The sequence below is a fragment of the Chrysemys picta genome, chromosome 19 (genome assembly GCF_011386835.1).
Source record: "Chrysemys picta bellii isolate R12L10 chromosome 19, ASM1138683v2, whole genome shotgun sequence".
Classification (NCBI taxonomy): Eukaryota; Metazoa; Chordata; order Testudines; family Emydidae; genus Chrysemys; species Chrysemys picta.
The window spans coordinates 13,249,233-13,264,874 of record NC_088809.1 but is presented as its reverse complement, the minus strand read 5'-3'; the positions used below and the strand labels follow the sequence as shown (position 1 = coordinate 13,264,874).

The window sequence follows — 15,642 nt, the reverse complement described above, 5'->3', positions numbered from 1 at the left end:
TACTATGAAAATAGGCACCTTAGAAACATGAATAATTAATAATAAACAACACAGCTAGAAAAGCTAGATCGGGATGGGTGAATTGGCTCAGATACAAGACTCACCTCCCAATCTTTATGCAAAACTCACATTGAAACTTTGTCAACGGTCTCAGAAGTTCATTGAATTTATTCCCCTCTTTTACCTTTTCATGCCACCTCTGCACTTACAGGTCCCAGCCATACTAGAAGTGGAAATGACAGCATGCCAGAGATCTCCATAGCTTCCAGATATCAGGAACGAGAGAATAACAGGAGATGGACCGGAGCTGGAGTCATTATCCAAATCATTCTTTGTACTAAAAACTTCGGGCTCAGCTAAAATAGTGTATGAATCTGTACCACATCATTTTGTAAAACCTAAAGCAAAATCACCCTTATGAAAGAATCCAGTAGAATTTAATAGGATGAACACAATAGTGCTCTATAGAAACTACTCTTAAAACGTATAGAATTTTTTTCAAAAGAATGAGATACTTTCCACTATTTTTAAAATCCACCGTATGGAATCCATTTTCTATTGATTTCTATCCCTGCTATAGAATTCTATGGGATACTTTGAACATTCTATAGAAAGATTATCATGCTCTTTTACATTCCATAGAGGTGTTTTCCCCCTCTTTAATCACAAGAGAATGAGAGAACCTGTGATCATGGTATATCTGTCCTAACTGGAAACAGAAAGTACCAAAAATCATGTGAGAAATTCTGTGCCCGTTAGATTCCAACAGGGCCGGCTCCAGGCACAAGCTTGCCAAGCAGGTGCTTGGGGCGGCCACTCCGGAGAGGGGCGGCACGTCCAGCTATTCGGCGGCAATTCGGTGGAGGGTCCCTCACTCTGGCTCAGAGCGAAGGACGTCCTGCCGAATTGCCACCGCAGATCCGATCGCGGCTTTTTTTTTTTTGCACCGCTTGGGGCGGCAAAAACCCCGGAGCCAGCCCTGGATTCCAAGCCCAATTTCTAAACCAAAGCAGCATATGAACTAAACCTAGGAAACATCTGAAGTTTGCACTTCGCTCACACATTTGTAACAAGGAGCAAATTTTATTTAAAAGCAGCATTTTATTAGCTACACTCCATAGTGCATCTGTTGCCCACGAAGAATATCAACACTCTCAACTTAACATTTGCAGATTTATAATACTCTTCATTTGTAAAACTTCTTTAGATGACCAGAAAGATTTTACTATAAAAAACAAACACTAAAACCAAAAACCCACCAAATTTTCTGCAGCCTGACATGATTAATGTATTTGTACTGCATACACGATAATGTTTTCCATTTGGCTTTGCACCATTTCGTATAATTTTTCAACGCTGTTCTGTGCCTTTGCAGAAACAGGAGAGAAGAGCTGCCCATTAGTCCAGCATCTATGCACGTTTTAGCTGTTAGAAAAGCATTTACCTTTCTGACCTATAACTCTAAGGACATTTTAAAGATGGCTCCTTATTCTGAGCTAGTATGACTGCAGATGTACGTCAGCTAAGAGAGTCCCCCCATGGTTCCAAAAGCCTTGATGTCCTATTCCTCTATTCATAATGGGTTTCTTTTCTTTTATTATATGTTAGTAACTATTTGAAGGAGATCTCTCCACAGGGCCTCGTTCCATCCTTTTCAAAGCCTTGCTCATCAAAACTTCCAAAGCTTCCACATTTCAGACACAGCATGAGAAAGCCCCACCTACAGCAACTTTCACTTGCAAGCTATGCATGATGCAGCAGAATTACATCATGGCTTATAAAGGACTGGATTGCTCCGAGGCGTGGAGCATTCAAGACACAGATAACGGGCTACAAAGCCTTCCAACGCAAGGTCACTGGTTCAAAGGCAGCCCAGAAATAACTAAAAAGTCCTCACAATTGATATCTGTTTAGTGACTGAATCAAACATGTTTAGTGGTTTTAGTCTAACTCTCAGTGAACAAGCATCCACAAAACCACCACCAGGACTACCTCTAGTTGGCACAGCAGAGAAGCCAAGTATTTGAATGTGTTATGGAAACGGAGCTACCCTCTCATTCCTAGAGGTGGTCAGAATAGAGTCATATAGCAGGGACAGTGTGGGGAAGCTTGCACCACTGTTGTACCTGGTCTGTGAATGAATAAAGGACTTCAGTTTCCTGGGTTATCAGCTGACACCTTTCATGAGCACCGTATTCACAATACATATCTGAAAACAAAACTAAGGAGGAAATGGCTTAGCGGGATACTTTGAAAGGCACTATTTTGCTGCTTCCACCTGGACATTGCTTGGAAATTATAGGGCAGTCCTATCTGCTAGTGAAAATCTGTTTGTAAAGGTTTCATCTGGGGAATTTTATAAGGTGAGGCAGTATGGTCTAACGGATAGGGCATAGGACAGGGAGTCAGGAGTCCTGCGTTCTATTTCTGTCTCTGCTATTGAACTCATGTGGGACCTTGCACCAGCGACTCCACCTTTCTGTGCCTCTGTTTCCCCTCCAGCCCTTTGTCTGTCATGTCTATTTAGATGGTAAGTTCTTTGAGGCAGCGACTGCCTCTCACTATGTATTTGTACAGCACCCAGCACTACTATAATTCAAAGAATAACGACGACTTACCATCCATATCAAGGCGCTGCATGATAATTGCCAATTCCACCTCACTAGGCATGTATCCCAAAGAACGCATAGCCATGCCCAGCTCCTGCTTGGAGATAAAGCCATTCCCATCCCTGTCCAGCACCCGAAAGGCTTCACGGATTTCTGCAATAATGAAGAAAAGAAGAAGGGTGAAATAGCGTCACGGTGCATTAACCTCTCCATGCATGGAATATACATCTCTCTTTATTATATCAATGAGATGTTTGTTAAGGTTCCAGTAATAGTAACCAGGATATATAAAGATATAGATAAAAAAAAATCTCCTGGTTTGAGGTTTGACCCTCAAGTTTTCAGGCATAAGACAACCACTAGGAATCCAAAAGTAATTTGTCCCTAGGCAAATTATTGCATAAATATTTATTTGAGGTTTTTCTGAATCTCTCTGCAGCATCTGATGCTGAACTGTGTGCGAAATGGGGTGGACTGTTTTGATCTAGTTTGGCTATTCCTATGTTTCTAGAATTATAATCATCACACCAACCCTGGGATACAACAGACTTGGAGTGCTTTTCAGAAAAAGTAATGAATTAAGCCTGTCAGCACATTTGTAAGGCAGATAAGTTTTGTCCGTCATACAAGCAGGGTCATAAAACCATGACCTTGTCGCAGGGTAAGAGAACCTAGGCACACTCCTCTGCTACATGCAGATTCATATAACCTAAGCATGACCCTTTAATGAGGTCACCCACATCACCACAACGTCTCTCTACTATTACACAAAGTCGCATCAATCTAAATAGGAGATTTTTGGCTCCAGCCAATAACACGTTTGGCCCAAAAAACTGCCTTTGGAAGTTGAATCTCTCTCATAGAAGACTCTTATCTCACAAATGAAGCCCTAAATACTCATTTTCTTTCTTGTCTGATAAATCATGATGTATACCTTTAAAACCACCTCCAGGCAATTTCCACCCCCCCACTACTTTTCATGGCATTCCTCTAATTTATAACTGTTTTACAGCTATAAACAGCCACAGATCAATAAAAATGCTGTGAGAACCAGAGAAATCATCCACCATTCTTCCCAACCCTGGCTCAGTTTTTGACATCTGATATTGTTTTTGTTTTAAATCTGACATTCACACCTCAAGCCTTTCATAGCCGCTTTAAACTCCATACTGCTCAGTCATTCCCTATCCTGGAGTGTCCATGTTCTGCCAATGCATTAAGGGCACTGATGGTTATCCAAGTTTGACATACTTCAGGGCTTTCTTGACATTGAAGCTTCACCATCAAATTCCCCAATGGTCATGGCTGCTTAAAATGCAGGACATTTTGGTTCACGTCAATTCTGGAGTTTCAGCCAGCTGGGAAGCCTTCCTACTTTAAGGGATTTGTGGTTTGTTTTGTTTTGTTAAATAGGTTTGTCTTTTCAACAAGCATTTGGAAAGAAAACACAGGATATTTTATTAAACACCTTTCAGGGAGATAATCAGCTATTAACAGGTTCAGTACTCTCACGTCAATCAGCTCTTTATAATCTCTGCTAGGATACGAACACATTCCTTATTTAACATGTCATCAGTTATGTTTATCTTACTTGTGCATTGTTTGCAAGGATGTTGACTGATCAGTTTCAGTTTACCCAGGGCCATAATGTACCTCTCAGTAATAAAACCTACAAGAAAGGCAGAGGACTCCGGGAAACTCGGTCTGGTGAACCACAGACTTTCTGATGAATGTTCTCTTGAAGGGGGATGGTTCAGGGAACCCCAGAGGAGCCCAGTGCCCACTCTCCTAATGAGAGGCATGGAGCAGAAGTCAATATTGCTAGTACCCATACTGTATTCACTCACATGGGTCCCAGAGGGAGCATTCCAAGGTGGATGGCCACTCCTCACCAACATGCTATTTCCAACTGCACAAAGTAGGATTCTGAAGATTACTGGGAAAGTAGGAACATGACATAGAGGTGAGTTCCCCTCATCGGCTTTCACTGCCCTAGCTCTATCCACTTTGCTCCCCTTTGCCCATGGGGATGTGCAATGAGCCACTTATCGGCACAAATATTTCTTTGTATTATAACTGTCTCCTGCAGGACTTACGGATCGTATTGCATGGCTGGTGCCTCTGTGGCCTTTGCTTTTGCAAAATTAATAAAGTGTATATACTTAAACAGATGAAAAGGTGGCTGGTTGGAAAATAGGGCTCTTTTCACTGCAGAAAATTTCATCTTCATCAAAAAACTAAAAATCAAAATATTTGTAAAATACTGTTGCAGTGCCTCATTGGAGTTGTAGTTCAGGTGCCTCACGCTCCCATTCTCCCAGAGACTGGGCTCCTTGGTCAGACTACATTTCCCATGATCCACCATGATTCTCCCAGGGGAGAAGAGATGGTATATCATGTGAGTTCTGTGGCCCCAGTGCATGATGGCAGATGAAAACCAGTTGGGGAGCCCAGTCCACAGAGGATAATGAGGACCAAGGGCACCAAACAACAACTCCTATGAGGTATCGTGACAGCATGTCTGATTCAAGATATTTTAGTTTCAGCTGAAAAATTAAATTTTAATTTTCAGGTGTTTGGTTTTCAATTCAAAATTAAATTTTCTGCCATAAAACAGTTTCATCAGAAAATTTTCAACTAGCCCAAGGTGGTTTGGGCACTAGCCTAGGATTCAGGAGATGGATATTCAATTCGCTCCTTCACCACAGACTCCCTGAGTAACCCTGGGCAAGTGTCTTACTTTCTTGTGCCTCGGTTTCCCATCTGACTAATGGGAATACTAGTGCCCTGCAGGGAATCAGTTACAATAATAATGGATCTTCCATTCAAGGAAGAGCTGATGATATCATAGCTCACAGTGGTAGGCTGCAGTGACTTAATTATTTTCTAATAATTCTTTTAAAGCCCAAAGACAGCTTCTAAATCACAATAAGTCAAAGTTCACACATACACCACTGTTCATAGAATCATAGAATCATAGAATATCAGAGTTGGAAGGGACCTCAAGAGGTCATCTAGTCCAACCCCCTGCTCAAAGCAGGACCAATTCCCAGCTAAATCATCCCAGCCAGGGCTTTGTCAAGCCGGGATGGGATTCTTCCGTCCTAAGTGCAGGACTCTGCACTTGTCCTTGTTGAACCTCATCAGGTTTTTTTTGGCCCAATCCTCTAATTTGTCTAGGTCCCTCTGTATCCGATCCCTGTTGCTTTGACAAAATCTATTGTGCCTTATGCTATCTTATACTACTATATATACTAATTCCATGTTTGGGTGGTTGTTTTTTAAATCGCCTTTTATATGTCATCCATATAAGGCCTGATCCAAAACCCACTGAAGTCAAAGGGAAGATTCCCATTAATGTCAGTGGGCATTGGATCAGACCCATAATAGCTATATTTTCAGTTCCTACAGGAATTAACTATGGCCTCTTTATTCATAAGTGAAAGATAGATGCTACCAGGGCCGGCTCTAGCATTTTTGCCGCCCCGGGCAGCGCAAAAAGAAAAAAAAAAAGCTGCGATCGCGGCGGCAGCTCTACCGCCAATTCATTCTACAGCGGCAATTCGGCAGCACGTCCTTTGCTCCCAGAGGGAGTGACGGCCCCGCCGCCGAAAGGGCCGGACGTGCCGCCCCCCTCTTCATTGGCCACCCCAGGCACCTGCTTGCTAGGCTGGTGCCTGGAGCCAGCCCTGGATGCTACCTTGTATCCACCTTCACTCCTTGCACTGGAATCACAATAATGTAAAGCGATGACGAGTCTGTTCAAATCAAGCACAGCTGGAAGTTTCAGTACATAAAGCCTTTGGAGTAGCAATGAATCCCATTAGACACTGCCAGCTCGAGTGAGATCTATTTTCATATGCTGGGCTGAAAGCTGAAGCGCAGTAAATATTACAGTGGAATCCATTCATTTAAAAAAAAAAATCTTTTGACAGCTTAAAAAAAAAGCAAATCAGAACTAAAAATATAGTAGGAAACTAACAAAATGTTTTTTAAAGGAAAATATCAGGCGTTAACTGCAGGAAACTTTACAAGCTGCAACGTGAAAGCACTTAAACATGAATAATCTACATTCATCTATTGACTTCAATGTAGGATTTCTTAATCCCAACATATGGCAGGTTTCATTGATTTCATTGGGAGTACTCACATGGTTAAGTGCTTTGCTGGATCAGGGCCTTGGTCAGAATCCCGACATAAACTTCAATTCAAGCTATTCCACAGCCTTCAGAAAAATGAACTTTTAACCGAGTCTGAAACATCAACTTCTGACCCCAAACCTACCTATTTTCACTCATGTCTATAAATAGCACTTCCTAGTGTAAGTATATTAGGGGAGCTATAAATAGGTTGTACTCAAAGTACAAAAAGCAGCTATACTTCAGTAAGTGCCTCCTTTGTATACTTGTATGTAACTCCACCTCAAACATTTTTTTCTTTGTAGCACTCTTTGATTCTGCTCTCCAACAGACTCCCTGTTACCGTTCGACACATCACCTAACTTAAAAGTCACACGGCTCTGGTTCCTTTTCGGGTATAGTCAAGCCAACTCTATTAGCTAACGGGTACAGAACCACAGTTCCCAAACTGTGGTCTCTGAACCTGTGGATCACAAGGTTCTGGTTCCCCCTTTTTGTTACCAGCCGTTAAATATCATTAACAGAAGCTAAAAATACATCAATACTTCCCTTATATCACTTTTCCAAGTGATCACGGTGGTTGCAATGACAACTGATGCTTCTGAATCACAAGTGGGACAGGAGGTGCCCATGAAGCAATCACTCAGCAAAGATCCTGTCCACACTATGAAAAATTTGAGAACTCCTTTATTTAGACCAGTGGTTTTCAACCTTTTTTCATGTGCGGTCCATTAAAAAATTTCACATTGAAGTGCCAGACCCCTTTGGAAATCTTAGGCATAGTCTGCAGACTCCCCAGGGTCTGAGGACCACCGGTTGAAAATGACTGATTTAGACTACCGGCCCTTTGGGGACAGGGATTGTTTATTAGAGCACGGCAAATAATTTTCAATAAATAGATTTTTTTTGGTTGAAAAATGCATCTTTCCATGCCCCAAAACTCTCTACAAATTTGGGCCCAATTCAATGAATAATTTCCATGCAGAAAAAAACAGGAACAAAATTTCAAAGAAGACAAAACATTTTATTTCAACCATTTCAAAATGTTTTATTTTGACTTTTTTGTTTCAAAATGTTGTGTTTTGAAAATTTCAAAATGTTGACGTTGACTTCAAATTTAGCCAGATTAAAAAGAAAACAAAAAATGGTAAAACAGCCAAATGCTGACAAATCAAAACCAAAACACAAATTATTTCGAGTAAATCAAAATATTTTAATTGACACTAAATAAATTAAAAAAAACAAAATTTTCATTCAAATCAACCCAAAATGTTTCAGTTGATTCAAAACAAATTTATGTGTTTCAGCAAAAAAATTCAATTTGAACCAGATTCTTTTTTCAGAGTTTTTCATTCGGTGCTCAAACTGAAAATTCCATTATTTGCTCAGGTCTACTACTCTGGGTTTGTACAGTGCCCACCACAGGGTAGCCCCAATTTTGGCTAGTCCCCAGGCACAACCATAATAAACATAGTCATGATAATAGTATAGAAGAATAAGGGCCAGACTGTGACCGGAGGGTAGCACAGATTGACACTGCTCCAGAAGGGTGAAGCCTCTTACCCAACCCTTCTGGAGAAGCGACCAGTGGGGGCGCACTAGTTCCAAGCAGTCCTGTGCAGGGGCTGGCCATACTGTAGCAAACGACAGGTCTGTTCAAGTTCTACTGGTTTCCACTAGGGATTTTAGTATATTCCCATGCCCATGTACATTACTTGGCATCACTTTGTATGGCTGTCACCCTCCAGTCTGACGTATGTAGTTTACCTCGCAAACCCAGAAAACGCAAATAGAACTACACATGAAGAGAAGGTGGTAGTTAAGTATCTGGGGATTTTAATATTGGGTGACTGTGTGTGAGATAGATGCAAGACCTTAGAAACATGGACACTTCCAAACACTATTATATTGAGATGGGCCGGATGCTACAGGCTCAGTTATTAGTCACACACTTTTGTATCTATAAATGTTATATGCATCATTGTGAGCTAAGGATGGTATTCTAGGTCTATGGGGGAGGGTCACAGAGCTTACGCCAAGAACTAAAATCAGTGGGGGGTAATTATGCGGATCCTGGGGCAGGTAAAGAACCCTTGGAGTGAATGAACTGCATTGAATTCAGACCTGGTTCAAGTGGCCGAGACAAGGAGAGAGCCGGTAATATAAGGGTCAGCCTGAACTGGCTGACTAAACCCTCTTTTTGATCCAACAATTGACATGAGATTGTAACCAAGAAGGCAAAACACTGCTGGAAGGATTTGAAGACTTGAATCTGCCAGGGCCTCCATGTGGAAAATGGGAGACACCTGGTCAGCTTTGCATGTGTGTAGACTGTTTATTCTCTTAAATGTCCTTTCTGTAATGCTTTTGCCCTAAAATAAATGTGTTGTGCTTTATGAAAGCTGCTTGGTCACTGGTAACCCTGTCATTTTTCCTGAGACAGGGACAGGCCTTCTGGGATCAGTACAGTGGATTACATGGGGACTGAAACTTAAATCCCTCATCTGCAGACTGAGACACATGTCCTTGCCCATAGAGAGGTGATGGCTGGACTCTGAGACTCTATGGGGTGTCCTTGAGCAGATCTGTAGAGGCCAGAGGTGCAGTTAACCCCAGAACCATGACAATGTGTTCCAGCAGTAACAGCACTGGACTGAGACTAAGGAAATTTCAGTTCTTCAGGGTGATATCGGGAAGTCACTGCCCCAACTTGTGCCTTTGTTTCCCCATCTGTAAAATGGAGATAATGACCTTGGATCTTCCTTGTAAAGAGCTTTAAGATCTAAGGATGAAAAGTGCATTGCTCTTCTGCCACTCAGTCTAAGGACAGAGAAATAACACCATTCACAACAGGTTAGACTGAATAGCAGAAAACAACAAAAATGAGATTCAGCTGGAAAAATGCAAAATCACCGAATTAGGGAACAAACAACACGAAACAGATAATTCAGGAGAGGGAAGGACTAGAGAAGTATTAATGCAGAAAGAAATCTAGAGTATATTCATTATTTGTTTATTTTATTGACTCATTGCAATGTATAATTCTATGATTCATTTCCAGGTGCAAGTTCTGTAGTGACTTAACCAAAAAGCGTCTCCATTTCAGAAGAAAACCAGTGAATCTGGCTCAAAGAGCAATCTGTACAGAAAGTCAAAACTTTTCAACTTTCTCTATCATCCAGAGGTCACAGGTTTTGTGGATGTTTGCTTCAGCTTCTGTTTGTTGTTTTTAAAACACATTTCTCATGATGGTTTAGCCTGCTATTTCCCCCCCTCTGATGATTTGCTAAAGGGTACAGTACTCATTTCTCAGAGTTATTTGAGCATGCAAGGGTTTTTGTTTTTAATTAATTTCCACTCTCTGATTGCATTTAACATCTGCACCTTCTAGCTTTTTGTTATTAGGCAGCACATGGCAATTCTATTACGTCCCAAATTCCTCTGGGATGAAAGAAAGAACAATCCGGTGAAATAAGGATTTTTTAATTTTTGTTGTGAGGGGCATGAAAGTAGACAGCTATCATCGTTCTGACTTGACATCCAGTCTAGCAAGTCATAAATTCTCTTCATCTACATCTGACTCTATGAAGATTCAAAGGCTACTTCCCCCTTTACATGAGTTACTTTGAATCAGTTTCTTTCGATGCATTTCATGTCAGAAAAGCCATTCACAGAGATAGTTGTTTTGGTGATGTTTGATATTGTTTTTCCTTTAAAACTTCCTGAGTTTTCTTACCTACAATTCAGCAATACATTTATTTACAGGAAATCCCTATATGACTGGTAACTAGCAGCAATCCTCATTATTTCTTGTTGCATATACTGATCCAGAGTGAATCACAACTCTCTGTGAAACAAATTCTACTTGGGAAATCACTGCCTGCTAACTAGCCTCAGGCCTCGCAGATGGTTTCAATATATTTGATAGGTTATAAATAGCCATGTAATAAATTTGTAATTACACTGCAAGTGTTGACCACGTTAAGTGCTATGTAATCACTATCCAATTATTTCTGTCATTGTAACATGGGTAGCAATCCTACATCCCTTATGTTTGCCAGTAGATAGTTTCCTTGGCTTCAATGCAGCTTTGGGTTCTAAAGTATAAATACGTGATCTAAAAGCTGCCAATTTTATATCCTTAGTTGTCTAGTAAATAAGTTTAACAATTACTAGAGCTGGTCAAAAATTAGAATTTCCATCCCTTGGGAAATTGTGATATTACCACATTTGTTTTCATCCCAAATCGGGATGAAGTGTCAAAATATCTTTTTTTAAAAATTGGTAGAATGGAAAGTTCTGAAAAATTTAGATTTGGAAATGTCAAAATGTTTTGTTTTGATAGAAATGAAACATTACAGCACTATTGGATCAAAATGTTTCTTTTTGACACTGAACTGTGTCTGTCAGAGCTGTCACAGTGTCTCTTGGGAGTTGTAGTTCACGTATCTCATACCCCCATTTTCCTTTATGGACTGGGCTCCCTGGAGAGAGGACGTCTCCCATGATGCACTGTGCTGGTTCCACCAGAGGACAGACTGCTGTGCATCATGGAAATGTACTCTAGCCAGGGACACCGCTCATACAGGAGAATGGGGGCATGAGGCACTTGAACTACTATTCCCAAGAGGCACCATGACAGCTCAGCTGGACACAGAGTAATGTCAAATTGACCCAAACTAAATGTTTTGATTCGTTTCACAAACTGAAATATTTCAATTTGGGTCGATCCAACCCAAAACATATCAGTTTGATTTTCCTAGTGGAAAACAGTGGGGTGGGAGAAATGGCAAAACTGAAAGTCCCCATGAAAATTCTGATTTTGTGGGAAACTGCATTTTTAATTGAAAAAGCATTTAGATGGAAAATTCCCAGCCACTCTAATAATTACCAAATAATCTTCAGGTTACTATCATATAAATGCACCAAATAAAGGATATGTTTTTTTAAACGATAATAAATGTCACAGTTTCAGGGTAACTTCCCCTGTATTCCCCATCCGTCATCCCTTGAGGGCATGTACCAAAAGGTTTCCGGCTCACAGCTGTCACCTTTTCTGGGCAGCGAGTCTTACTCGCTCCTAACCAGGGCTTTTAAGGCTGCACAGCGTCCTGTCTTCTACTGCGATATCCCCAGCAAGCCAGTGTTCCTAAAGCTTGTGCTTTGTTCTCTCTCCCAGGACTATGAACAGTACAATTGCCGGCAGTTACAAGTTACCACACAGCTCTTTCTAAGCAAGTACATATATTCTTCAGGTGAAAGCAAATACAGAGAAAACATAAAAAAACAATAAACATTCCCATATGCATGCTCACAGCTTACCAGAGATCACCCATCGGTTTTATGGGGCCTCAGTTAGTCCAACCTTCCCTAAAGGTGGACCACAGGTCTTGTCCATTTCCTGGATCAGAAAGAAGTCCCCAAATCAGTTTAAACTCAGGCTAATGAATCCAAAAATCCTTTCTTTGTCTGTTGGTCTCTGGAGAATCCAGTTTGAACTAGCATATGTGAGCTTTCCCAGGTATCTCTGGGTGATTTGTCCTAATCATCACTCACTGTTTTTAGTTCCTGAAGAAGCTGGGGCACCCCTCCCTCATGAAGTAGAATACAATCATACATAAACCATTCAGTTAATACAATGGATCCCAAAGATACTTAAATTTAATTTTAATTCAGTAATGTCTCCCAAGGATATGGCAGGAAGTTGCCAGACCTGTCATAGTAAATATTTAGTGCCAGTTATAGGTGCTGGCTTGATGGTCCTTAAGGATGTTTATCCGCATAACAGGGCAGACAGCAACACTGCAAACTTCCCATTACCCACCTATTGCCAGGCAAATATGCTTTAACTCTGATCCGGAGGGAACATATAGAGTAGTTTATAATTTTATGAACCTTGCATTGTCTTGTGTTTCAGTGTTCTGCAGGAGAATATGACTCTGAACGCCAGCTGTCAAAAGTGTTTGGAATAGTAGTAACTTGTTTTACATCATTTTATGTCATTCCCATTAGAATTGGCAAGCTACAAGTCTAGTTTTAGCAATTCTCTGAGTAGCATCCTGGACATCTTGGGTCTGTCTCTGGTTATGTTGAAAAGTAAATGGGTGTTTTCCACTGATTTCAACAGGAGCAGGATTGGTACCTTTTTTGACATAGAGGATTAAATCCTGAGCTCACTGAAGTCAATGGCAAAACTCCCATCAGCTTAACTGGGGTCAGGATTTCACCCAGAATGTAACTGCAGGTCTGAACCTGCTTCAGCTCAAATCAAAGGAACTCCCTGTCTCTCATTGGTTTCAATGATAGCTGGATCTGGCCCTCAACTGGTGAATGAAATAATGCAGAATAATTCAATGAGTGGTGATTTTAAATGGTGCATATTTTCCCCTTTGTTTTCAGCTGACCAGGAATAATTTTGCTTTAGTTCCCTGCGTCTGAAATAAGCTTAAAAAAATAAAACACCCATTGATGAACTGCCACAAAAAAATATGTTTGATTCCCAAAGGGCACAGTGCAAATTTAGATTGGTTCTGATTGCTCTGTGGACCACTGCACACAGGTCGCAGTATTATTGATTGCTCAGTCAATTAAAGTCGGTGTGAGGGAAATGTTGGCTAGTCTACCTCAATGTGTTGTTTTTACACCTCAAGAGACCAAACAGATAAATCTGTGCTGAGAAAAACAGCAAGCAAGGAAGGGCATGTCAACAAAGAGGTAAAAAGAGAAAAGTGTAAATCTGTGTTTGCTCCCAGCATATCGATGCTCATTGCAAGCATCAGTGCAAAGATGATGCAACATTACACAGGTGAAAAACATGATTGGCAATAAAGTTCTCTACTAGGAGAGGAACGTTCTTCCTAGCCAACTTATGCATCAGAGCTATCATATGGCTCCTGAATGACCTGCACTTTGGACTTCAGTAATGCACCGTCTGCCATTCCCAATTCTTCTCAGCCTCACCAGCTTCTCCCTCTCCTCTCCCTAAAACTCACCTGCTGTTCCCAGCCTAGCATTCTCCTCCCAGCTGTTCTATCTCCTGCTCCCCAACCAGTCCATTCCATCTGTGATAATTTCAGGGCTGATCCTATCTCCTGCCAATCACTATTATCTCTTCTTCTTCTTCGCTCTTTGACAACTTCGTCCAAAGAGCTTCAGCAAGGGTGACAGATTGTCTCTTTCCCAGTTTAAGTGTCAGAAATGCTCAGCTTTGCATTCCCGTTCTCTCAGCCAAATGGTTCCTAAAATGGGTCTCTTCTTGGGCAGCCACAACCAAACAAATCATTTATAAATATCAGCATTTGAGACGGATGTTGGCTACATAAGCAAATATCTCATGTTTGTTCTTTGAGCAAAAAGCTTCTTGTTACATGTCTCCCCATTTTACACAAGACCCTGCGGTACATTGTTGTCACTGTGCAATCTCTGAGCTGGAAGTGTGGCCAGTGCTGCATTTAATGCTATTTGCAGAATAGTTCTGTGGTCTCTCCACACAAGCCAGGAGGCCCCCATCCACCCTAACACATGTATAGAGACTTGTGTATTAAATGGAAGAGTCGTATGACCTCTCCTTTTGATTGTTGAACCATCCCACAAAGAACTCTGCATAGAAAAGGAGAAATACCAATTGATTTTTAAACCTGCAGATGGATCCCGAATAGATAATGCCAGCGAGTTCAAAAAAATCTGCATCGAGAGTGACAGTTTCACTCTGGTTTTTTTTTGGTTTTGTTTTTTACTGTGAATTACTGTGCTGCTGAAAAGTGTGATATTGCCTAGTTCTCTGTTTATCCAAACAGCAGGTAAAACACAAGCAGTGGCAGCATAATCCCCCCAAGGCTCTCGGCCCTGTGAGCTGGAGGGACCACAAGAGTAGGTCACAGGCTCTATGACGCATTCAGCCCTTTCTGATGAGACTGCCGGCGAGGACAGCTGTGTTGGGAGCCTTTTGTGATGTTCACCTGGAAGTGGACTGAGACCGCAAGGGTAATATTTTCAAAGCACAACTGGGAAAGGAACTCCCAACACTACTTATTATTGATAATGAAAAAGAATTCATAGCCATGAAAACATATGGCCCCTCCCCCACTACAAGTGTCCGGTTAAATAAACAGCCCATTATATTTCCTTTACAGTTTAAAAAACTGCTGTTCAGAAAGCTGAATAAGGAGACAGCTATTCTTCATAGTTTTCCAAAGAAACTCCTCTTTTTCCTTTCCCTCATCGTCCTAGTCCCATCCCTTTAGTGGTGACGGAAAGCCCATACCCCCTATTTTACAAACTAATTGAGGAGTCCATAAAACTGAACATCTCAAAATTACAGTAGCTGCACAACAAAACTGCATAGGCTGCAGTACGACCATTCAAAAAAATCAGGGTTCCACGGTACCACCATTTATGGACAATGAGTAAAGGCCTATTTTTTCCTCCCATGACATCACTCCAGTTTTTTGCCATGAGTATTCAATTCATGCTCACAAAAATGAAAATGTTTGCTGGATATAATAAAAGTTTAAGACCCTGCTCACGGGCATTTCAAAGACTGATGGTAATTTGATTCAAGATTATTTACCCATGACTCTCATTAATGTCAAAGAGATAATGGTTGGCCATCATTCATTCATTTGCATCCTCTTCGGATTTCTCACTGAAACCGTTTTTGTACAGGTCTTAGTAAAATGACAGCTTCAGTCTGCAATCTTCAAGGCAATAATTGTTTGGGAAATATGACCTCTGTCTTCATTTATAGCTATTTTCCTTCCCTTCATAAAAGTGGATTATTTAGATATTGAAAACTTTCTTTTATAAATTTACTTCCCAATTTTCAAACTTGGGTGCTTAACTCAGGGCATTAAGTTCCACATTTAGGACAACATCCTTGAAACAGCTATGCAGGG

The 15,642-nt window shown here is 41.0% G+C and overlaps 1 protein-coding gene across 3 annotated transcripts in view; it reads right to left on the bottom strand.

Annotated features, from left to right (window-relative positions):
* CALN1 (calneuron 1) overlaps positions 1-15,642 on the bottom strand; it is a 279,008-nt gene that overhangs the window by 102,376 nt on the left and 160,990 nt on the right. For all 3 annotated transcript variants that reach the window (XM_065572755.1, XM_065572754.1, XM_005283447.5), the window contains one exon: positions 2,619-2,762. In XM_065572755.1, the coding sequence (XP_065428827.1) occupies positions 2,619-2,762 (144 nt within the window). The remainder of the gene's footprint in view (positions 1-2,618; positions 2,763-15,642) is intronic.